The sequence below is a fragment of the Scyliorhinus torazame genome, chromosome 9 (assembly GCF_047496885.1).
Source record: "Scyliorhinus torazame isolate Kashiwa2021f chromosome 9, sScyTor2.1, whole genome shotgun sequence".
Classification (NCBI taxonomy): domain Eukaryota; kingdom Metazoa; phylum Chordata; class Chondrichthyes; order Carcharhiniformes; family Scyliorhinidae; genus Scyliorhinus; species Scyliorhinus torazame.
This window is the reverse complement of record NC_092715.1, coordinates 203,530,885-203,555,781: the sequence shown is the minus strand read 5'-3', so window position 1 is coordinate 203,555,781 and position 24,897 is coordinate 203,530,885. Positions and strand designations below refer to the sequence as shown.

Here is a 24,897-nt window from a genome sequence, read left to right as displayed (position 1 = left end):
GATATACTAACATACAAATTAGGAACAGGAGTAGGCCCCTTGAGCCTTCAATAAGAGCATGGCTGATCTGATTGTAACCTGAACCTCACATTCTCACCTACCCCCGATAACCTTTCATCCCCTTGTTAGTCAATAATCTATCTAGCTCTGCCTTAAAAATATTGATAGACTCTGCTTCCACTGCCTTTTGAGGAAGAGAGTCCCAGAGACTCAGGGTCCTCTGAGAGAATTTTTTTCCCTCATCTGTCTTAAATGAGTGACCCCCAGTTCTAGATTCTCCGACAAGAGGAAACATCCTCTCTACATCCACCCTGTCAACACCCCTCAGGATCTTAAAGGTTTTAATCAAATTGCTTCTTACTCTTTTAAACTCTAGTGGATACTCTCCAACCTTTCCTCATAAGACAGCCAGTTCAATCCTGGTATTAGTCTAGAGGGGGAGAGGGGGGCGGTTTGGAATCTGGCGAGGTGAAGGGTCAGATATTGAGGGGGTTGAGGGTTTCGGATATCGGGGATGGTGCGTGGCCAGACATCAGGGAGGGGGATCTGTTGGAAATCGGGGTGGGGTTTCCAGTTAACCTCTACATTGTTAATTGAGTGCCACAGTGCCATTGCTATGAAAACAATCATGGCCATTCATGCCTCAGCACAAAGAAAAACATTTGACATGAAGCAATGATTTTGTTTCTTCAATGGTGGCCCAGTGTAAAGTAGAGACAATTAAATTAGGAAGGATCTTGTTCTGCATCAGTTACTGGATCTCAATCAGGTAAGCAAGTGGGAAGCTGTTAAGTTATAATTGGCCTGAAACCCCTGAGCTAAGGAATAGAGAATAGCTGGGGTTCATACTTTCGATTACTACTCAGTGACCTGTCCCCGACCGCTCATCCCAAACTCTGCAACATCAGCTATAGGAACAATACTGGGAGATGACCCCATGACCAGGATCCTTGCACTCATTCTCCATACACAAAAACTGCACACTAGTCAATGTAACTCCGTCCCAACACAAACCAGTACTTTCTGCAAAGGAAAAAGTAGCTGAAAAATGGAAAGCAATTCCCCAAAAATATATTGTGCAAATACAGATTTCTGACATCACAAAAATATAAAATTGTTTTCTCATAAAATTTGAAGGTTTTTTTCCTTTCTCCTTTTTAATTAAAGAAGCAGAAAATACTTTTACAATCTTGGCTGTTCTGGTTCAAACCACAAATTGGTAGCATCAATGTAAAGAATAAGGATTTCCTGTAATTTGAATGAACTAATTGTGTGCTCATTGCCATTGCCCAGCTGTATTTTTGCCAACAGTCTCAATTGTCTGGAAACCGGCGAGTGAGATGATTAAACCTGTTGGCTTCATGCTTATCATTAAAGAGACCTAAAAGGATAGTTATGTTCCTTACCCCTTATTGGCAGAACGGTAGCACAGTGGGTAGCACTGTTGCTTCACAGCTCCAAGGTCCCAGTTTCAATTCTCTGTCTGTGTGGAGTCTGCACGTTCTCCTCGTGTCTGCGTGGGTTTCCTCCGGGTGCTCCGGTTTCCTCCCACAAGTCGTGAAAGACGTGCTGTTAGGTAATTTGGACATTCTAAATTCTCCCTCTGTGTACCCGAACAGGTGCCGGAATGTGGCGACTAGGGCCTTTTCACAACAACTTAATTGCACTGTTAATGTCAGCCTACTTGCGACAATAAAGAAGATTATATACTGATTGTGCTTCACATCCCTTTGTGGGGTTACTTAACTCAGTTGGCTCGAGCGTGGTGCAGAATGATACCAGTGGTGTGGATTCAATCCCTATATCGGTTATGATAGTAGATGGAGGCCTACTCCCTTGCCTTGCCCGAGATCTGATGCGGAGTGGTGCCCCGCGAGTTGCCTATGCTCCCTCATGGATTATGGCTAATTCCCTGCTTCACATCTCTATTTAATAATAGCAAGCAAATGTTAATTTGCTAGTATGTAAAGCTTAATTTGAGGTTAAGATTACCATTGTGATATCTTTGCCATCACTGTGCCAATGGGGTTGGCTTTCTGCATGCAGACTGCTGTGAATTTGGTGGATCCCAGGTGAAATAGCAGAACTGTACTTTCAGTGATGTTCTGGGCTGTTAGTGGCTCTGTGGCTACAATTGTGGGCTCTCCTCACTTCCTCCCCCACCCCAACTGCATTCTTGGATTATGCAACCTTGGAACGGGCAGATCAGGTTGTAGGGGCAAACGATTAATTTATGCGAATTATGGTTGAAAGAGAAAATCATTGAATAAAGTACCCAAAATTATCACTTTCACTGCACCTACCACAATGTGCTTCTGCAAAAGTAAGTACTGATCAATAGAAATATTTATTTTACATTCTGTCAAACGAAAATGACCTTCCTTTAATTTATTTCAAAACATCGAGGTTGTAGGAGGTTTGAACCATGGAATGAAAAATACAAGGACAATTCTTTGATCCTGATTAAAAGCAGTTTTGGCATCCATGTACAAAACTGATTCCCTAATCCAACACTCCCATCCAGGGATTGGTAATTGCACAAGAGATTGTAGGCTGAGAGGTTGCAGCCCACAATGTTCACGATATTAGTTTTAATGGTTGGTGAGTCCCAGCTCCAGGCCTGATATATTGTGATGTGCTCTCATCAGGAGCAGTGCACCAAGGAGTCAGAAGCAGACTCTTTAATCCAATAGCTGGAGAAAGCTTTCAAGGAAACCCTAGCCAATGATGGAAAATGCAGCCCGTCTCCAGCCAAAATGAGGAAATCCAATGTTTGCCACTTAATGGCATAGCATGGAGATAGGAGCAGCATTTGTAATGATATATTTCACTCCATCAGGTGAATAACATCAAAATTGTCATAACCTCTATGGGGACACATGGAGTATGGCCTCGCCAAGTAGCGGGCGGAGGTCTACTACCTGGGCCTTATTATGGGAAAAGGTTAAAAGCAGGTCCAGATCAGGGCTTGGTGACATCAGTCCTCCCAGCTAGGATTACACTGGAAGTGAGATACTGTGTTATGCAGACCCCTGTAAATACTTGTAAATAAATCTATCTTACGTTTACCGTTGGCTTCCTATGCGTCATTCTAAAAAAATCAAAGCATGGAACATTCTACCAGCTTAATGCATCTGGTGCTAATATCAGACACTCCCAAAACAGACAGAGCTTGAGATAGATGCTAAGCAATACTTCTTATGTGTCCGCTCCTCTGCCTACCTTAACAGCAGCCTCAAAACAATACCATCCATCTTTACCTCAGCACATGATCACACACACTATCCGCATACATACACACATGCACACACATGCATATAAGTACACAACGTGTGTGCACAGAATTTTCATTTATATAGGAGCCATCAGCTTTGCCCCTCTGAATGAGATGGCTAATTTGGTGTAAACCCATACCAAATCAGAAAGTATTTTGTGGCCTCTTGTTCCCTCTAGAAACTCATTGGAAAACCCCTGAAGAATGTTAATCCTATAGCCATGGTGGAAAGAAACACAATGGGATGAGTTTGAAACTCAGTTCTAGGACGAGAGGTCAGCTCCATTCTAATGCTCTGACTGGTATCACCATATAATACATTTGGAAATCCTGAATAGCCAATCAGCGGCCAAGAATTCAACCGTAACATTCAAATTAGACGTTGTCTTGCAGCAGCTGATTGGCTGGCACTGGCCACATGAACAACATGTCATTTTGTACTGTACACTTGTCTGTAAGGGATTAACTCAGTGCACTATAACGTACTTGCTGCATAATTCCGTTTCTTTTGAGAGGTTATACTTATATTCTCACACTTTCCAAACATTGTTTTCTATTGCAAAGGTGGATCATTTGAACAGCTGGGTCAGACAGAAAACCCCAGCAGTCAGTGCAGTACACTGTTGAGCTAGTACTTTCATGCTTAAATCATCTGACCTTCTGCTGCAAGCATCCTCAGAGGCTTGCACAAAGGTTTTATAAGTCATAACAACTTCTGTCAAGTTACTGAGCACTTCAGCATGACGCTCTGCACAGTGCAAGCAAGTTGTGAACTGGAGACACGTCGCTGTTAGCTGTATGAGGGTCTGGAAACTTTCAGAAACTCCCAGGAGCATCTCCACAGGAGCCTGGCCTACTTTGATGCCCTTCTGGCAGGCGGACATCAGCTTTCTGCTTTCAGTATAAAGTTTCTGCTTGGTTGCTGAAATAAGAATTGCGCATTCTTCCTCTACGTGACTTTCTCTGGGGAATTCTTTCAACACACTGAGTAGCTCAATGATATCATTCTGTATCAGGTTGAATCCATTTGGCATGTTGTACCTTTTATCTTTGAACTGCGATAGAACTTCATGCTTTGGTATGGCATCTGTTTGAGGAATATCAAAGTAGCACCCGGTGAGCGTAGTTTCACCGTTTTGCCTAGTAAATATGGTGAGGTATTGAGATAAGGGACTTCCTGAATCAGGCGGAGTGGTCTTTGGTGAAGATTGCTGTGTGGAGCTTGCTAGATATTTATTTTCATCGTCAGTGTCCAATGTTCTAAAACAGTTTCCATATACTATCTGGCAGCCACACACTTCCTTTCCACCCATTGAGAGCTGTGTATCTGTTTCCTTACCCGTGTCAATTGCAAGCGCAGCTGAGATTCTAGAGTCAACAGTCAGATCAAGTTTATCTCTTGTTAGTCGGAGGCTGCTCAATTTGGTAGATGGACATTCAGCTTGTCGGGTTGGGGTTGCAGATTCCTGACTCACTGTGCTGTCTACTTCATAAAGCGGCTGTGATGTATTTTCCAGTGACAATACTTCCTGAAAAGGGTTTTTATCTTGTGGGCAAAGTGGCGTTGCACTGAGCTCATTTATATGTGTTTGTGTGGGAGGCACAAGTGACTCAGTCTGGTTTGTGCTCTGTTCTATTCGTGATAAGCAATCTCTCGAACTGTCTTCCACCGGTTCCATAGGAAATTCAGAAATGGTAGGGGACCTCACGGAGCAAACTTCCATCTTTGCTTCTAAGGTTGGAGATGCCAAATATTTAACCATGCCAAATGTCTTAAAGGACATCCGGTTTAAATTCAAGAGCAGCCTGGACATGTTGAGAGAGTAAGCATCTTTGCTTTCTTTGTCTCCCTCAGATGAGTTCCTCCTGCTGGAGATTTCATCTTCCAGAACTGAGTTTTCTGGGAATATTGCCTGATTCTCATTGGGCATCACCATGTACATTTGTGAAGTTATACTGCCATTGTCATCCTGGCAAAATGATTCTCCTCTATCACAGATTTCAACCTCTTCCTTGAAGGTGAATGCATTCTCTTTGGAGTCTATTTGACGTAAGGTTTGTCCGAGTGGAGTTCCATTTTGATCCACGTCCACCCATTGAGCGCATTCACCTCCCTTTTCTAGGACTGTATTGTTTTCGACAATTGTTTCACCTTGTTCTTTGATTTTCGAGCTCGTGGCGTTCAGGATTGGTTGTTCATCAGTGCAAGACACAGTGGGCACATTATACATCTCATTTTCGATTAGATTCTGTAAGTAAGTATGCCCAAGCTCCAGAATTACACCTGAAGGAGTGCGACACCTCTCCATATTGGAACAATCTGTTCCAAGCAGATTCACATTAAGGAGAGGTTTGTTTGTGATCTCTCCTCCTTCAGAACGCCTTGCTTTAGGAGAATTCCCCTCTATAGTGTCTGAATCACAAGGGTAACGTGTAGCTGAGACCGGAGTAATAACTGTTATTGCTTCTGTGACTGATTTCGTTTCCATGGTATCAGGCTCCATCTCCATTAAATCTGATGTGACCTTTTTATGGGCACAGATGGAGATGGACTTTAATGGACCAATTGGCTTAGTTTCCAACAAAGCCGGTTCATTCTCAGTGCTTGTCAAAAAAGAGAGAGTTAGTGATTGCTGCATTATTGACACAAGGTTTTCCCTTTCATAAAAACACATGTGATCTTCACCTTTGCTTGAATAAGATAGAACAGCTTTTACACCATAAAGGTCCTTGGGTGGGAAATACATTTTTTCTGCATTTGTTGCATATCGCTTGATGTTCATTCCTGTCCCATAAAGACTTGCCTGTGCATTCAATTTCTCTTCAATCCCCTTAATACAGGCAGACTCCAAATCTACCGAGAAAATGAAAAACATTTCAATTGTTGATGTAGTGCTAATATTTTCTATAAATATCAAACAGCACATTTATTGTTCTGCAAGTTAACAGACAGCAGTTCGATTTTCTTCTCCACAACTCTCATTATGCCTTAGATGCCTTAAACGATACTACAACAATATGAGGCGCGTGCTGGCTATGATGTGGGACATGCTACCACAGAAAGTAGTTAAGGCCAAAACATCGTATGTTTTCAAGAAGCAGTTAGATATAGCACCTGGGGCAGAGGGGATCAAAGGATATGGGGAAAGCAGAACCAGGCTACTGAGTTGGATGATCATAATGAATGGTGGAGTAGGCTCAAAGAGCAGAATGGCCTCCTCCTTCTGCTATTTTGTATGTTTCTGTTTCCAAGCTGGGGTCCATGAAGGGTCACCAGTGGGTCCACAATGCTGGCACCTGACCGGCAAACACTGGTTCAAATGCGCAAAGTTTAAAAAGAATTAGAGGAAAAAAATGAGCCAATCAGAGCAAGACCTCTTGGACCATGAATGCTGATAGGCTGACTGCTCCGTGAGACGTTGCTTTGATTTGTCCGTTTGTGTGAGGATCAGTGCATGTCTGTGAGGTTGATCGCATGTGTGTGAGGATGATTGTGTGTGTGTGTGTGAAGATGATTGTGTGTGTGAGGATAAGTGTGTGTGCTTGTGTGAGAATGAGTGTGTGTGAAGATGAGTGTGTGTGTGAGGATGAGTGTGTGTGTGTGTGAGGATAAGTGTGTGAGGATGAGTGTGTGAGGATGAGTGTGAGGTTGAGCGTGTGAGGATGAGTGTGTGTGTGATGATGAATGTGTATGCGAGGATGAGCGTGTGTGTGTGTGAGGATGAGTGTGTGTAAGGATAAGTTTGTGTGTGAGGATAAGTGTGTGTGAGGAGTGTGAGATTGTGTATGTGAGGATGAGTGTGTGTATGTGTGAGGATGAGAGTGTGAGAGGATACGTTTGTGTGTGAGGAAAAGTGTGTGTGAGAAGTGTGTGATTGAGTGTGTGTGGATGAGGGTGTGTGGATGAGTATCTGTGATGATGTGTATAATGATGATGAATGTGTATGTGAGGATATGTGTGCGTGTTAGAATGTGTGTGTGTGAGGGTGAAAGGATGAGTGTGTGAGGTGTTAAGTGTGTGAGTATGAGTGTGTGTGATAGGATGTGTGTGTGTGAGAATGAGTGTGTGCATGTGAGGATGAGTGTATGTGTGAGGTTGAGAGTGTGTGAGGTTGAGCGAGTGAGGTTGAGCATGTGAGGTTGTGTGTGCGACTCGAGTGTATACAGCTGAGTGTGTGTGCGAATAAGTGTGTGTGAGGACGTGTGTGTGTGTTGGAATGTGTATTTTTGTATGAGGTTGAGTGTGTTAGGATATGTGTTTGAGAATGATTGCATGTGTGAGAAAGAGCTAGTCTGTGAGAGTGCGTGTGTGTGAGGATAATATTGTGTGCATGATGATGATTGTGTGAGTGATTGCGTGTATGTTAGGATGAGTGTGTTTCTGTGAGTTTGAGAGTGTGATGAAGAGTGTGTGTGAGGATGGGTGTGTGTGAGGATGGGTGTGTGTGAGGATGTGTGCGTGTGAGGATGAGTGCGTGTGAGGATGATTGTGTGTGTGAGGATGTGTGTGTGGGTGAGATTGTGTTTGTGTGTTAGGAGGAGTATGTGTGTACGTGTGCGTGATGATGAATGTGTATGTAGTAGGATGAGTGTGAGTGTGTGTGTTACAATGAGTGAGTGTATATGAGGATAAGTTTATGTGTCAGGTTAAGTATGTGTGAGGATGAGTGTGTGAGTTTGAGCATGTGAGGTTGAGTGTGTGAGGTTAAAAGTGTGCAGATGAGTGTGTGTGAGGATCAGCGTGCATGATAGAATGTGTGTGATGTGTGAGGTTGAGTGTGTGAGAGGTTGAGTGTGTGAGGATGAGTGTGTGTGAGGATGAGTGTGTGTGTTTGTGTGAGGATGTGTGTGTGTGAGGATGAGTATGAGGATGAGTGTGTGTGAGGATGAGTGTGTGTGTGAGGATAAGTGTGTGTGCGTGAGGATGATTGTGTGTGTGAGGATGAGTGTGTTTGTTAGAATGAGTGCTTGTGTGAGGTTGAGTGTGTGAAAATGTGTGTGAGGGTGACTTTGTGTGTGTGGTCGGGTGAGTTGATGTGTGTGGTAGGATAAGTTAATGAGTATGTGAGGATGAGTGTGTGTTGGGTTGAGTATGTGTGAGGATGCGAGTGTATGTGAGGATGTGTGTGTGTGCATGGGTGGGTATGTGTATGTGAGGTTGAGAGTGTGAGTATGAGTGTGTGTAAAGATGAGTTTCTGTGTTTGTTAGGATGAGTGTGTGAGGATTGTGTGTGCGTGAGGATGAATGTGTGTGAGGGTGAGTGTGTGTGTTTAAGGTGAGCGTGTGAGGATGGGTTTGTGTGTGTATTAGGATGAATGTGTGAGGATCTGTGTATGAGGATGAGTGTGTGTGTTTGCGTGAGGATGAGTGTGTTTGTTAGAACGAGTGCTTGTGTGAGGTTGAGTGTGTGAAAATGTGTGTGAGGATGAGTGTATGTTCGGATGAGTGTGAAGGATCTGTGTGTGTGTGAAAATGAGTGTGTGTGTGAGGATGAGTGTGTGTGTGAGAATGAGTGTGTGAGGATGAGTGCTTGTGTGAGGATGAGTGTGTGTGAGAATGAGTATGTGTTTGTAAGATGCGTGTGAGGATGTGTGTGTGCGGATGCTTGTGTGTGTACATTTGCGAGGATGGGTGTGTGTGTTTGTGAGGATGTGTGTATGCGGAGGCTTGTGTGTGCTTGTGAGTTTGAGAGTGTGTGCAGATGAGTGTGTGTTTGTGAGGATGAGTGTGTGTGTGATGCTGAGTGTGTGTTTAAGGATGAGTGTGTGTGTTTGTGAGGATGAGTGTGTGTGTGTGATGATGAGTGTGTGTTTGAAGACATTCCAGAACAAAGAATGTTGTTTCACGACCCTGGCAGAGGCGGACAGGTCTGTGTGGGTGAATGGCCTAGACAAAAGGAAGAAAAAGCAGCCATGAGGAAGATGCAGAGAGAGAAAAGAGAAAGAAATGTGATGGAAATGAACAATGTTTGTGCGGGACAGTACTGCCTCATTTTGAGCAATAGCACTAGCTGACAGGGAGGGGCGAGGGCAGCGGAGCACAGGAAAGGGGAAGAGGAGACGGAGAGGATGGCAATGGATCAGGCATAAGGGGAAAGATCAGCCCCGGGAGGAGGGCAACCACATTGGCAGTGAAAGCTGGAGCCAGGAGGTATGAAAGCAAGGGGGGCCACGTCACATCACCTAGAGGGGAGGGAACTTCTGAAGGGTGGGGGGTGGCTGGACCACAGGGGCAGGGAAGGGGAAGGTAGGGGGGTGAATAGGGAGGGGAGCACGTTGGGAGGAGGGAGGATAGAAAGGGGGGCAGCGGGGCGAAGGGGGACCACAGGGGGAACATAATGATAAGGGAGAGAAGGGTTCTAGATTGGATTCAGCAGGTCAGGTTCGGGTTGATGTCACAAGATGGTACAGTAAACAGCCACTTTGGAGGGCCCCTGTACAAAGAGAAACCCCGGAGTGCAGGGGCCCGGCCTCATGGCAGCACGGTAGCACAGTGGGTAGCACTGTTGCTTCACAGCGCCAGAGTTCCAGGTTCGATTCCTGGCTTGGGTCACTGTCTGTGTGGAGTCTGCACGTTCTCCCCGTGTCTGCATGAGTTTCCTCCGGGTGCTCCGGTTTCCTCCCACAAGTCCCGAAAGACATGCTCGTTAGGTGTATAGGACATTCTGAATTCTCCCTCTGTAAACCCGAACAGGTGCCAGAAAGTGGCGACTAGGGGATTTTCACAGTAACTTCATTGCAGTGTTAATGTAAGCCTACTTGTGACAATAATAAAGATTATTATTATTATAAAAAATGGGAGGAAGAATTAGTGACAGAATTAGTGTGGGGACTCTGGAGCGAAGCACTGATCAGGGTCAACTCCACCTACTCCTGCGCATGGCTAAGCCTCATGCAGCTAAAATGTATCATGCAGCTTCTGTGTATCTATAATTTTGAATATATTCAAGAGGCGGCTGGATATAGCACTTGGGGAAAATGGGATCAAAGGCTATGGGGAGAAAGCAGGATTAGGCTGTTGAGTTGGATGATCAGCCATGATCGTGATGAATAGCGGAGCAGGTTCGAAGGGCCAAAAGGCCTCCTCCTGCTCCTACCTTCTATGTATCTAAGTGGCGCACAGAGCACACCTGACAAGAATCCGAATGAGCAGGTTCTTCCCAGAGGTGGAGGACAAATGTAAACGGTGCCAGGGAGGCCCAATCAACCACGCCCACATGCTCAGCGCGTGCCCCAGACTTGTTGGGATGGACAGCCTTCTTCGAGGCAATGTCCAAGGTTGTGGGGGTGAGGGTGGAGCCATGCCCGAGAGTGACAATCTTCAGGGTTTTGGACCATCCAGAACTTCATATGGGGAAGAGGGCCGATGCCATTGCATTTGCTTCCTTAATCGCCCGCCAGAGAATCCTACTTAGCTGGTGATCATCAGCACCACCCACAGCTGCAGACTGGCTGGCAGACCTGGTGGAATTTCTCCATCTGGAAAAGATCAAATACACCATCTGAGGGTCAGACAATGGCTTCCACAAAGTGTGGGGGTCATTCATCAGCCTGTTCCAAGACCTGTTTGGAGCCAACAACGGATAGAATGCCCCGATGAGGTTGCACTTAGGCTCATTTCCTGCACTAACAAGCTCAGCTTGACCCCCCAACACAGCCTCCGGACCCTCCAACAGCCTCCGGGCCTCCCTAATGCCCCAATTTACCAAATAGCAGGCCTTTGAGCCACTCGCACCCCACCTCATAAAAGCATTTTCAGGGTGGCTCTGCCAGGGTGCCCAGGTGGCACTGCTGGGGTGCCAGACTGGCACTGCCACTGTGCTGGGTGGCATCAGGGTACCAGGGTACTACCCTGTCCAAAGCCCGACCACCCAGGGACCCTTGGTTGCCTGGGAGGCCATCCGCAGTGCTGTTACGCCTGATCCAAGCCCCGAGGAGGGCAAGACCCAGATCGCCACGCCTCCCGAGATCTCCTTAGATCTCGTGAGGCGTAACGAGTGTCGTAAATTTCACGAGAGATTTACCGGCCTCATTGCACCCTGAGTTAGGTGTGATGAGGTCTTTAGATCGCACCCAGATTTTTCAGTCACCAGTTAGGAATTTTGATTTTTTTTTCCCCCAGTCTAATATAATTTTCTTGAATTACATTATCGGTTTATTCTTCTTGAAATGTAATGACTTTACCAGGGACTAATTAGTCACTAGATTAGAAGGTTGGTTATTCTCAGATAAGATCCATGTTTTGAGTTTGACTCTTTTATTCAAAAGAGTGTGTGGAGGGCTTCAATAATTTCCAGCTATACCTCCTTTAATTCAGATCCTTCACAATTCCCAAACTCAGTGCATGTCCCTCAATAGTGTCACTATTGAAAGAATTAGTAACATATGAAGCAAATAAAAATAGACATTAAAATATTTGTAGTTAATCATAATTCTTATTTTTTTTTATAAATGAGTTTAAATATACTTCCTGTTTCAAATCAATTTGCTATGTGGAGTATGTGAAGCTAAATAGATAATTGAATGTCAACATCACTCAGACCTACCTGCTTCAGTACCATTGAATCTGAGGTCAACTGGACAGTCAATCTCAGTAAATCTTTCTGCTGCATCAAAAAACTCATCATCAGAACTACTGTCCTGAAAGCCAGGGGGAGGGTCCAGAATAGGGATAGTTAGAACCTCACTGGATAGATCCCCATCAGCAGCTGGAAGAGGAATTGGTGGTAACTCGGTGAGCAGGCCATGACTTATCGAACTCCAAGACATGCTTCCTTGTACGTGGCTCCCACTGACATCATTGGGACACTGGCTGCATCTTTCCGTGGTGCAAGAGTTCTCACTTTGGCTGAAGTCAGATGAAGAGCAAGTCACCTGCTTGTTTGTATTACTGGTGCAGTGCTCAGTGAGGGTCTGGATGGAGGCCAGAGAGTCTGCCGAATGCTGATGAAGGCTGACGTTAAATTCCACCATACAGTGCTTCTTTGCAGCTGACTCACTTTCACTCTCTCCTGTGACAGAATCTTTGTCATCTTCTTCAGACAGCTCACTGTACGATTGGGGATATGATGTGCTGCTCGCTGAAGTCTCCGTTTGCAGTTCTCCCATTGAGTTGGAAGAACAGCTTCTTTCATAAGTGATTCCTTCCTGACTTGTTTCATCGTTCAGATCAGACACATCCCCTGTGCTACAACTGGTCTCTTCTTGCACATCCTCTCTTAAGCAGTCACTGTCTGTAGCCTCACTTTCTGAGTTCTCGATATCCTCGGCTTCTTCAGTCAGAGGCTGGATGTATCCGTTTCTCATTTTGCGGAGCTCTATTGACATATCCAATGATGAGTCAATGTCTGATGATGACTCAGAATCGCTTAATCCTCGTGCCTCATCACCTGCACAATGGGAAGGTTACATTTAATGTCAGAGGAGACAGCCAGTTAAAAGTTATTTAAAGTCTGAATCTTGCCATCTTCAATACTTTCTATGCATAGAAACAAAATTGAAATTAACTTTTGAACCCTTCCTTTCTGTCTGTTTTAAATATTTTAGTTGAACATTTTGGTTTGGTTGGGTGGTAATTTCTTCAGAACTGTTGCTGCTGGGAGGAGTTAGTGTGTAAGAAATTATCCCAATGTCCAGCCTTTAACTGGGAGCTTCAATAATTATGTCACGTCAATTGACTGTGTTAATTCAGCTCCTTCACACCACTCAAATTCATGTCCCAGGTAGGTCCATCGCTCACGTTATAAAATAAAATGTGTAACTTTTAAAGTGAGTAAAAGCTGACACAAAAAGAAATTAGAAGCTAATCCTGGGGCGGGATTCTCCCATCCCGCGGCAGAGTGTCCATGCCGTCGTAAACGACGTTGCGTTTTACGACGGCGTGAACGGGCCGCTGCTAGGAGTAATTCTGGCCCCTACAGGAGGCCAGCATGCCGCTGGAACAGTTCGCGCCGCTCCAGCTGCCGATCCCGGTGCGAACTGTGCGCTGTGGGATCCGCACATGTGCAATGGCACCGGCGCCAACACGCACATGCACAGTGGCCTCCTTCAATGCGCCAGCCCCGACGCAACATGGCACAGGAGTACAGGGGCCGGCGCGTAGGAAAAGATGCCCCCAGCGAGAGAGGCCGGCCCGCTGATCGGTGGGCCCCGATCGCGGGCCAGGCCACATTGGAGGCCCCCCCCCCCCCCCCCGGGGTCGGAGCCCCCCTCCCCCCCACAAGCCGCCACCCGACTCTTGCACGCAGAGTTCCCGCCGGCTGCGAGCAGGTGTGGACGATGCCGGCAGGACTCAGCGTTGTAACTGCGGCCGCTTGGCCCATCCGGGCCGGAGATTCGGCAGGCTGGCCGTGCAGAGCGGCCCACGACCAGCGCCGCGCCAACAACGCCGGCGCCAATGGCGCTGATTCTCCGCTCTGCAGAGAATCGCGTGCCGGCATCGGGGCAGCGTAGCCCGGTCAAGGGGATTCTCCGGCCCGGCCCAGGGCTGGGAGAATCCCGCCCCTGATTCCTGATAAATGTTTGATTTTTGAAAGTTGTCCTGATTCTGAGATTCCTTCAATAATCTTTCTAGACTGATCCTATATTTCCGAGGGACACACATCATAAAATCATAAAATGGATGTTCCTACATCCTGGAATCGTATCAGTAGTTAACATTGGCACTAAGTTCAGGGTGAGTAATGCTAATATTAGCCACGTCAGAACAATGATTGTGATCTATCTTTCTCAGACTCACTTCAGCTTGGTTCTGCAACAGCAACATGTTCAAGCTAATGTGAGTTTATTTTCCATCAGAACTTCACTGCAAAGGGGCACGCTCTGAATATGATACCAAGGAAACACAAAATGTTCAGAATTAAAAAAATTTTTTTTAAGAGTGCCCAATTCATTTTTGTTTCCAATTAAGGGGCAATTTAGTGTAGCCAATCCACCTAGCCCCTGCACATCTTTTGGGTTGTGGGGGTGAAACCCACGCAAACACGGGGAGAATGTGCAAACTCCACACGGACAGTGACCCAGAGCCGGGATCGAACCTGGGACCTCGGCGCCATGAGGCAACAGGGCTAATCCACTGCGCCACCGTGCTGCCCAGATGTTCTGCAGAATTGATCTGTCGAATGAAGTGATTGCCATTGGAATGAAAGTTGTCCATATTGGTTTTGTGTTCTGGGTGATTCAGATCCCTGCTATATTTTGGCTACAATTCTTACTGGCATTAAATGGTCTGTATCTGGTAAGCAGTCTTTAAGAGTTTGACAGAAGTGTTGCCCTAACACTCCTCCTCTCTTTTACACTGTGTCTCTACTGAATGAGTGAGTCACGCACAACATCAGGAAATGTACATTTAAACTGAAGACTTAAGTATCAAGTGGCAAAATTTATCAGCTTTGCACTCAGGAAATGGACTGATTCTAAAGCAAATAGAAAGCAAATGATGGAATCTACAATAAAAATGGATAATTCTGGGAATGCACAATAGATCTATCAGCATCTGAAAAGAAAAAAGAAGACTGGCTATTGACATGTAGATGCAAATGAAATTCTGATGAAACTAATTCACCGGCTGCGTATTTTTAACATCTCCTGATTCTAAAATAACAGGTTTTCATTTAATACTTTGACAACATGAACTGGTTATTTTCGGTTTTGATGTGCCTGGAATTAAAATAATCAGAAGATTTGGTTTGGTTCATGTGTTTCATAAACCCATGTAAAATTAGTATTTAAATAATAAATGATGACAGGCTTGTGTTGGGACACTTTCTCTTGTGACCGTGCAGTTCAGGTGATACCCAAATGCTGGATTTAGATCTGCAGTCGTACTCTCAGCTTTAGTTCAAAGGGACTCGTGGGTTCAAGGCCCACTTTAGAAACTTGAGTCTAGGCTGGCAATTCAGTGCTGTATTGTTGGAGGTGTTTTCTTCTGTATGAGATATTAGACTGCTGCTCCACTCCCCCCGCAGATGGATAGAGTAGGGGCAGCACAGTAGCACAGTGTATATGGATTTCAGTAAAGCGTTTGATAAGGTTCCCCATGGTAGGTTACGGCAGAAAATACGGAGGCATGGGATTCAGGGTGATTTAGCAGTTTGGATCAGAAATTGGCTAGCTGGAAGAAGACAAAGGGTGGTGGTTGATGGGAAATGTTCAGACTGAAGTCCAGTTATTAGTGGGGTGCCACAAGGATCTGTTTTGGGGCCACTGCTGTTCGTCATTTTTATAAATGACCTGGAGGAGGGCGTAGAAGGATGGGTGAGTAAATTTGCAGATGACACGAAAGTCGGTGGAGTTGTGGACAGTGCAGACGGATGTTACAAGTTACAGAGGGACATAGATAAGCTGCAGCACTGGGCTGAGAGGTGGCAAATGGAGTTTAATGCAGAAAAGTGTGAGGTGATTCATTTTGGAAGGAATAACAGGAAGACAGAGTACTGGGATAATGGTAAGATTCTTGGCAGTGTGGATGAGCAGAGAGATCACGGTGTCCATGTACATAGATCCCTAAACGTTGCCACCCAGGTTGAGAGGGTTGTTAAGAAGGCGTACAGTGTGTTAGCTTTTATTGGTAGAGGGATTGAGTTTCGGAGCCATGAGGTCATGTTGCAGCTGTACAAAACTCTGGTGCGGCCGCATTTGGAGTATTGCGTGCAATTCTGGTCGCTGCATTATAGGAAGGATGTGGAAGCGTTGGAAAGGGTGCAGAGGAGATTTACCAAAATGTTGCCTGGTATGGAGGGAAGATCTTATGAGGAAAGGCTGAGGGACTTGAGACTGTTTTCGCTAGAGAGAAGAAGGTTAAGGGGTGACTTAATTGAGGCATACAAGATGATCAGAGGATTGGATAGGGTGGACAGTGAGAGCCTTCTTCCTCGGATGGTGATGTCTAGCACGAGGGGACATAGCTTTAAATTGAGAGGAGATAGATATGAGACAGATGTCAGAGGTAGGTTCTTTACTCAGAGTAGTAAGGACGTGGAATGCCCTGCCTGCAACAGTAGTGGACTCGCCAACATTAAGGGCATTCAAATGGTCATTAGATAGACATATGGACGATTACTGACTTGGGTCATTGTCTGTGCAGAGTCTGTACGTTCTCCCTGTGTCTGCGTGGGTTTCCTCCGGATGCTCCGGTTTCCTCCCACAAGTCCCGAAAAACGTGCTGTTAGGTAATTTGAATATTTTGATTCTCCCTCTGTGTACCCGAACAGGCGCCGGAGTGTGGCGACCAGGGGATTTTCACAGAAACTTTATTGCAATGTTAATGTAAGCCTACTTGTGACACTAATAAAGATTATTATTATTATAAATGATTTCCTAACTCAGTGTCTTAGATAATTAATTTGCCACAGGTGTGGCTAAGGTACCCCTCGTTTAACCATGCACACTAACTTTAATAGAAAACGGGCTTCATTCTCTGGTTCCCCCAGCCTCGTGGTTCTTGGCAGCGAGCCATTCACTGGGAGCAAGATTCTCTCTTCCTACCATTTTTTTAAAATTTAGAGTACCCAATTCTATTTTGTCCAATTAAGGGCCAATTTAGCCTGGCCAATCCACATACCTTGCACATCTTTGGGTTGTGGGGGGTGAGACCACGCAGACAAGGGAGAATGTGCAAACTCCACACGGACATTGACCCGGGGCTGGGCCTATTAACGGGCATCGGTAAATTTCACTATTATGTTTATGGCCTACCAGACTTTATTGTGTAAACAGATCACAATGGTTAGCACTGTTGGTTCACAGTGCCAGGGTCGCAGGTTCAATTCCCGCTTCGGTCACTGTGTGGAGTCCTCACGTTCTCCCCGTGTCTGCGTGGGTTTCCTCCGGGTGCTTCGGTTTCCTCCCACAAGTCCCGAAAGACGTGCTGTTAGGTGAATTCTACATTCTAAATTCTCCCTCAGTGTACCCGAACGGGCACTGGAGTGTGGCGACTAGGGGCTTTTCGCAGTAACCTTATTGCATTGTTGATGTAAGCCTACTTGTGACACTAATAAAGATTATTATTATCATTGTACGCTGGTAAACATCATAAAGAAAGATCTCAATGACATGTCACCGAGACTTCAGCGTGATGATGAAGCTCAGACGATATGATTTCACGTTAGTCTATACCGGGCCCGGGCAAAGAACTAGTTGTTGCAGCTGCATTATCAAGAGCCACAAGGTACAATGATGAGAAAGTATCAGAAGTAGTTCTCAATGTGGAAGCACATGCTGCATTTGTAGCAGACATGTTACCTGTGTCTGATGCAAGGCTAAAGCTCATAAGAGATGAAGCTGAAAAAGATACAATACTCCAACTGGTAATAAAAAACCGAAGAGAAGGATGGCCTAATGGCAGTTGTTACAACTTTCAAAGCATCAAGGATGACTTGACTGTGATAAACGGATTCCTGTTGAAAGGAGACAGAATTGTAATACCCTCCTGCCTGACAAAAAGTATTCTGGAAAAGATACATGAAGGGCATCAAGGGATGGAGAAGTGTCACAGACATGCCAGACAGTCAGTGTACTGGCCAGGCATTAATAGAGATGTTGACAACTGCGTTAAAGAGTGTAGTGTCTGTCAAACACATCAACCATCCCAGTGTAAAGAAACCTTTGCAGCGAGTGAGATCGTCACAAACCCATGGTCAAAGGTTGGGATGGATATACTCTATTTCAGAGGGAATGATTATTTAATCTTTATAGATTACTATAATTATCCTGAAATCAGAATGTTGTCGGATTCGACTGCTCACTCAGTGATAAGAGCGGCGAAATCTGTATTTGCTCGACACGGAATTCCAGTAAAAGTCGTGACAGATAATGCACCTTGTTTCAGTAGTTGGGAATGGTTGTCCTTTACAGAAGCATACAATTTCCAACACGTGTCATATCGTTTAAATGACACATTTGAACGATACATGTTCCTTATGCGTACCCAAAAACCTGGTGAATCGTTTGACAGTTTTGTCACTGACGTGAGGCTGAAGGCCCAGTCATGCAACTTCAGTAGCCTGAAATCTTCTCTCATCTGTGACCAAATTGTCTTTGGTGTAGCTGATGATAAGCTCTGGGAGAGGTAGTTGCGGGAGGAAGATTTGGTGCTGGAACAGGCAGTAAACATTTGCCAGGCGAGTGAGATAGCTGCACAGCAAATAAGCACACTCTGCTCAAAACATTTTGGTGCCAACTCAGATAGAAGAAGCCTACGCCATTAGTGCTGTGATGCATGTCATGAAGAACCGTGGTCTCAGTGTGGGTAGCCATTTTAAGCGGCCAACAGGAGCCGCTGCCACCAAGGTGTGGCATTCGGCATGGCCCACAGCAATGTCCGGCCTTAGGACGAGTTTGTTCCAGGTGCGGCCGTATTGGGCATTTTGCAAAGCAATGTTTTGCGTGTCCTACAATGGACCATATAAGATCAGTAAATGTAGTTGATAAGATAAATACCGAAGAACAGTTTTTCATCGCTCTCATCATGACCAGGGACCAGAAGAGTCCGAATAAAAGTGATGAAAACAAAATTTTAAATAAGACTGAAGCGAGCAAGAACTCTCCGGACCCATGAGGTGAGGGGGCCCCAGCCACCCAAGAGAGAGGACGACCGGCAACCCGAGCATCAGCCTCCCACTCACCACCTGGAGACGGAAGGCATTCCTTATGAAGGAACTGACCGCAATGAGGCGATAAAGGTCGAACTACAGTTGGCGGTCAAAGTGGGAGTGACAGAGGCGATGGTCTCCATGCAAAAAGTGATCGATGGATTGAAGAAGAAGGTGGAAGCTTCAGAAAAGTAAAGGATGGAGACGGGAACCTGGTGGGAGACTCATCAGGGGCGAATAAGGCATTTAAGGAGTTTTATAGTAGGCTCTACAGGTCGGAACACCCAACGGGGCCGGAGGGGATGAGGCACTTCCAAGGGGGGCTGAACTTCCCGAAGGTGGATGGGGAGCTGGTAGAAGGGCTGGGGGCCCCGATTGGGTTGGAAGAGATAGCGGAGGGTTTGAAAGCCATGCAGTCGGGTAAAGCCCCGGGGCCTGACGGGTACTCAGTGGAGTTCGATAAAACGTTCTCTGGGATATTGGGACCGTTGTTGATGAGGACATTCAATGAGACAAGGAAGAGAGGGGTACTGCCCCTGACGATGTCACAGGCCACGATTTCGCTGATCCTGAAGCGGGACAAGAACCTGGAGCTGTGTGGGACCTACAGGCCGATATCCCGATTGAATGTGGATGCCAAACTGCTGGCAAAAGTTTTGTCCTCCAGGATTGAGGATTGTGTTCCGGACGTTATTGGGGAGGACCAGACGGGGTTTGTTACTGGGAAGGCAGTTGGTGGCCAATATAAGGCTATTAAACGTGATCATGATGCCCTCGGAAGGAAGGGAGGTGGAGGTAGTGTTCGCAATGGAAGCAGAGAAGGCCTTTGATCGAGTAGAATGAGAATATCTGGGGGAGGTACTGGGATGGTTCAGATTTGGGCGGGGCTTTATTGACTGCGTCAGGTTGCTGTATCAGGCTCCTGTAGCGAACGTACGGACAAATAGGACAACATCAGACTATTTTAGGCTGCATCGGAGGACGAGACAGGGATGGCCCCTCTCCCCACTGTTGGTGGCATTAGCCATAGAGCCGCTGGCAATTGCACTGAGAGCTTCAAGGGGCTGGAAGAGGCTGGTCAGGGGGGGTAGGGGGGGTGGGGGGGGGGGGGTGGAGCACAGAGTCTCGCTTTACGCAGACGACCTGCTCCTGTACGTATCGGACCCAATAGAGGGGATGGAAGAAATCATGAGGATTCTGGGGGAATTTGGCCGGTGTTCGGGTATAAACTAAAAATGGGGAAAAGTGATATGTTTGCGGTTCAGGCGAGAGGACAGGAGAGGCGACTGGGGGAACTGCCATTTAGAGTGGTGGGGGGGAGCTTTAGATATCTAGGCATCCAAGTGGTGTGGGCATGGGAACGGCTGCACAAATTAAATCTGGCCCGACTAGTAGACCAAATGAAGGACGATTTTCGGAGGTGGGACGCGCTCCCGTTGTCACTAGCTGGGAGGGTGCAGACGGTGAAGATGACGATCCTCCCGAGATTCCTGTTTGTATTTCAGTGTCTCCCCATCTTTATTCCGCGGTTCTTTTTTAAACGGGTCAACAAAGTGATCACTGGCTTTGTATGGGCGGGCAAGACCCCGCGAGTAAAGAGGGGGATGCTTGAGCTGAAACGGGGAGAGGATGGGCTGGCGCTGCCAAACTTTAGTAACTACTACTGGGCGTCGAATATAGCCATGATCAGGAAGTGGGTGGTGGGGGGAGGGTCGGCATGGGAGCGTATGGAGGCGGCTTCATGCAAGGGCACCAGTTTGGGGGCATTGGTAACGGTGCCTCTGCCATTCCCGCCGGCACGGTACTCCACCAGCCCTGTGATGGTGGCGGCCCTGAGAGTCTGGAGGCAATGGAGGAGACATGTGGGAGCAGAGGGAGCATCAGTTTGGTCTCCAATCTGTAATAATCACCGGTTTGCCCCGGGAAGTATGGATGGGGGGTTCCGGAGATGGCAGAGAGCAGGGATTGAGAGGATGGGGGATATGTCTATAGAGGGGAGCTTTCTGAGTTTGAGGGCGCTGGAGGAGACGTTTGGATTGGCGAGGGGAAACAAATTCAGGTATCTGCAGGTGTGGGACTTCCTACGTAGACAGGTTTCAACCTTCCCACTCCTACCACCAAGGGGGATACAGGATAGGGTAGTTTCCAGAGGGTGGGTGGGAGAAGGGAGCGTCTCTGACATTTACAAGGAACTTATGAGGTCAGAGGAGACGTAGACTGAGGAGCTGAAGCGCAAGTGGGTGGAGGAGTTGGGAGGAGAAATAGAGGATGGTCTATGGGCGGACGCGTTGAGTAGAGTCAACGCGTCCACAACATGTGTCAGGCTCAGCCTGATACAATTCAAAGTCGTTCGCCAGGCTCACATGACAGTGGTCCGGATGAGCAGATTCTTTGGGGTGGAAGACAGGTGTGCAAGTGTGCGGGAGAGCCAGTGAACCATGTTCATATGTTCTGGACATGTCCGAAGCTTAGGGGATTTTGGCAGGGGTTTGCAGATGTCATGTCCACGATGTTAAAAACAAGGGTGGCACCAAGTCCAGAGGTGGCGATTTTCGGGGTGTCGGAAGATCCGGGAATCCAGGAGGAGAAAGAGGCAGACGTTCTGGTCTTTGCTTCCCTGGTAGCCCGGAGACGGATACTATTAGCATGGAGGGATGCAAAGCCTCCGAAGTCGGAGACCTAGCTATCTGACATGGCTAGCTTTCTCTGTTTGGAGAAAATCAAGCTCGCCTTGAGAGGGTCAATGTTAGGGTTCTCCCGGCGGTGGCAACCGTTCGTCGACTTCTTTGCGGAAAATTAATCTCACAGAAGGGGGGGGAGGGGTTAGTTTAGCTTAGAGTAGGGGGTTAATAAAAGTGGGACCTGTAAGGGAGGAAGATGGCTTTTGCACTATGTTTATAGATTCATGTACATTGTTTATTTTGTTGTTGTTGTAAAACCAAAAATACCTCAATAAAATGTTTATTCAAAAAAAAGGTGGAAGCGCAGGAAAAAATTCTCCAGGAATTGGAGAAAGCATTGACAGACCAGAGCGACAGGATTGTTGCCCTGGAGGCAGAAGTCAAAAGGTTGGTGGTGACCCAGTGAAGGGAAAGTTGAGGACCAAGAGAACAGATCCCAAAGTCAGAAAATTCAAATTGTGTGCCTGCCAGAGGCGATCGAGGGCAGGGACCCAATGGGCTACGTCGCCCAAATGCTGGCAACCTAGTCGGGAAAGACAGCTTCCCCAACCCCCCGGAGATCGACAGAGCGCCCAGGTCACTCCGGCCTAAACCCAAAGCAGGGGAACAACCGAGGGCGATCATCGCAAAGCTACATCGATACCAGGATCGTGAGAGGATCCTGGGGTGGGCGAGACAGACCATGGCGAGTACCTGCACGGGAAGGGCACAAAATCTGAGCATATCAGGACATTGGGGCGGACATGGCAAAACACAGTGCCCCCTAACAAACGGAAACCCCAGAGTGCAGGGGAGTATTCACCAGGTAAGTATGGTTGATCCCACAGGAAGTGGGGGACAAAACCCCTTCCAGGATTATCACCTGGAATGTTAGGGGACTTAACGGCCCAGTAATAGGATCCAGAGTCTTCGCCCACTTAAGAAGCTTGAAAGCCGACAAAGTCTTCCTGCAAGAGACACACCTGAGGGAGAAGGATCGACTGCGCGTAAGGAAGGCCTGGGTGGGACAGACGTATCACTCATGTTATAGGACAAGGGCTAGGTGAGGAGCCATACTGATTAGCAAGAGGATACAGCAACAAGGACGGTTATGGACCTAGGGGGACAGTACATCATGGTCAGCGGTGTCCTGGACAGGTCACCGGTAGTTCTGGTAAACGTGTACACGCCCAACTGGGATGACATAGATTTCATTAAAAAGACCATGGTGGAAATGCCCGACATCGACACACATCAACTGATCATGGGGGGCAACTTAAACTGTGTACAGGACCCACTGGCGGACCAGTCAAACCCCAAAACAGGAAAAAGACAGGCATGGCTAGGGAACTGGGAACTTTCATGGAGCAGATGGGTGGCAGTGGAGCCATGGCGGTTCCTACACCAGTAAGGAGAAATATTTGTTCTTTCAGCCGGTGCACAAAGTATATACACGGATTGACTTCTTTGCAGTGGGGAAGTGGGTGCTTCCAGAAATAATAAGGGTGGAATACTCCACCATAGTCATCTCCGACCATGCTCCGCATTATATGGATGTGAGGTTGGAGACAGGCCATGCCCAATGCCATGCATCGAGGATGGACATGGCCCTCTTGGCCAACAAGGTCTTCTGCCAGAAAATATCACAGGCCATAGGCGAGTACATCACTAACAACCGGAACGGGGAATTCTCACCTTCCACGTTCCAGGAGGCACTGAAGGTTGTGTTTGGGGGAGAGATTATAGCCTGCAAGGCACCCTGCCGCTAACGCTAACACAGACCACGATATTGCTGATACACAAAAATGACAAAGACCCGACGGAATGCGGATCATATAGACCCATTTCGCTGCTCAATGTAAACGCAAAGATACTCGCAAAAGTCCTGGCTAAGAGACTGGAGAACTGCATACCAGAGGTGGTCGCAGAGGACCAGACAAGCTTTGTCAAGGGTAGACAGTTAACTGTGAACATCAGGCGGCTGCTGAATGTAATAATGACCCCCATCTGAGAGAGAACACCAGAGGTAATCGTCTCCCCTGGACGCAGAAAAGGCCTTCGACAGAGTCAAATGGAAGTATCTCATTGAGGTATAACGATCCCAAGACGAGCGTTCGGACCCACACCACCAGCTCTGAATACTTCTAGCTGCACTGAGGCACAAGGCAGGGATGCCCACTGTCCCCACTCTTGTTCGCCCTGGCAATCAAACTCCTAGCGATCGTTCTGCGAAACGTGAAAGATTGGAAGGGCATCCGAAGAGGGGGGCAGAGAGCACAGAGTCTCACTCTATGCAGATGACCTGCTCCTCTAGATCTCGGACCGACAAAATGGCCTGAAAGTAATCATGAAGCTCCTGGAAGAGTTTGAGGCTTTCTCGGGCTACAAACTCAACCTGGGCAAGATCGAGGCATTCCCGGTGAACCCAAGTGGGGGAGGGGGCAGAGCTGGGGGATCTACCATTTAAACTAGCCCAAAGCAAATTCTGCTACCTGGGGATCCAGATAGCCCACGACTGGACATGGATCCACAAGTGAAATCTGACCAGTCTGGCGGAGAAAGTCAAAAAAGACCTGCAGAGATGGGATGCACTCCCGCTTTCCCTGGCGGGGACGGTACAGACGATCAAGATGAACGTGCTGCCAAGATTCCTCTTTTTGTTCCGATCCATACCGATCTTCATCCCCTAGGCCTTTTTCCAAAGGATAGACAAGATGATCATGGCGTTTGTGTGGGGTGGAAAGAACCCAAGGATCCCCAAGTCTACACACAAAGGAGGAAAAACATGGGTGGCCTATACCTCCCGAACCTGCAATACTACCACTGGACAGCCACAGCCGAGTCGGTGAGGGGCTGGATACGAGAACCGAACATGGAATGGGTGAGGCTGAAGGAGTCCTTCCGCAAGGGAACGACCCTCTTGGCCCTCGCCACAGCAACGCTCCCATCATCCCCCCCCCCCCCCCCCCCATCCCCCCCGGCAAAATACACATCCTGCCAATGGTGATAACCAAATTGAGGACAATCAAATAATGTAGCATCTAAATGAGGCAGCATTTCAGTTTAACATGGCCCCCACCTGCGGTAACCACAAATTCCTGCCAGCCATGCTTGACACCATCTTTAAAAAATGGAGACAGGATGGAGGGACGCTAGCAGTCAAGGACATTACATAGGGGACAGACGCGCGACCCCAGACAAACTAATGGAAGAATTGCAGCTATGGACAGGATAGGAGCTCCGGCACTTACAAATCAAACACTTTGTCCGCAAGGAGACGACGAGGTACCCGAGGGCCCCGAGAGACACTGTACTGGAGGAACTACTAACCCCAGACAGGAAGGGGAGGGGGAAGATTTTCAAACGTATGGGA

At 47.1% G+C, this 24,897-nt stretch overlaps 1 protein-coding gene across 1 annotated transcript in view; it reads right to left on the bottom strand.

The window, feature by feature from the left end:
- Nucleotides 1–2,328: 2,328 nt before the first annotated feature.
- The window catches only part of frmpd1a (FERM and PDZ domain containing 1a), a 264,403-nt gene continuing 241,834 nt past the window's right edge, over nucleotides 2,329–24,897 (bottom strand). Inside the window, exons 15-16 of the mRNA XM_072517007.1 lie at nucleotides 11,821–12,663; nucleotides 2,329–6,128 (exon numbers count right to left, since the gene is read on the bottom strand). Of these exons, the coding sequence (XP_072373108.1) occupies nucleotides 3,844–6,128; nucleotides 11,821–12,663 (3,128 nt within the window). The 3' untranslated portion in view covers nucleotides 2,329–3,843. The remainder of the gene's footprint in view (nucleotides 6,129–11,820; nucleotides 12,664–24,897) is intronic.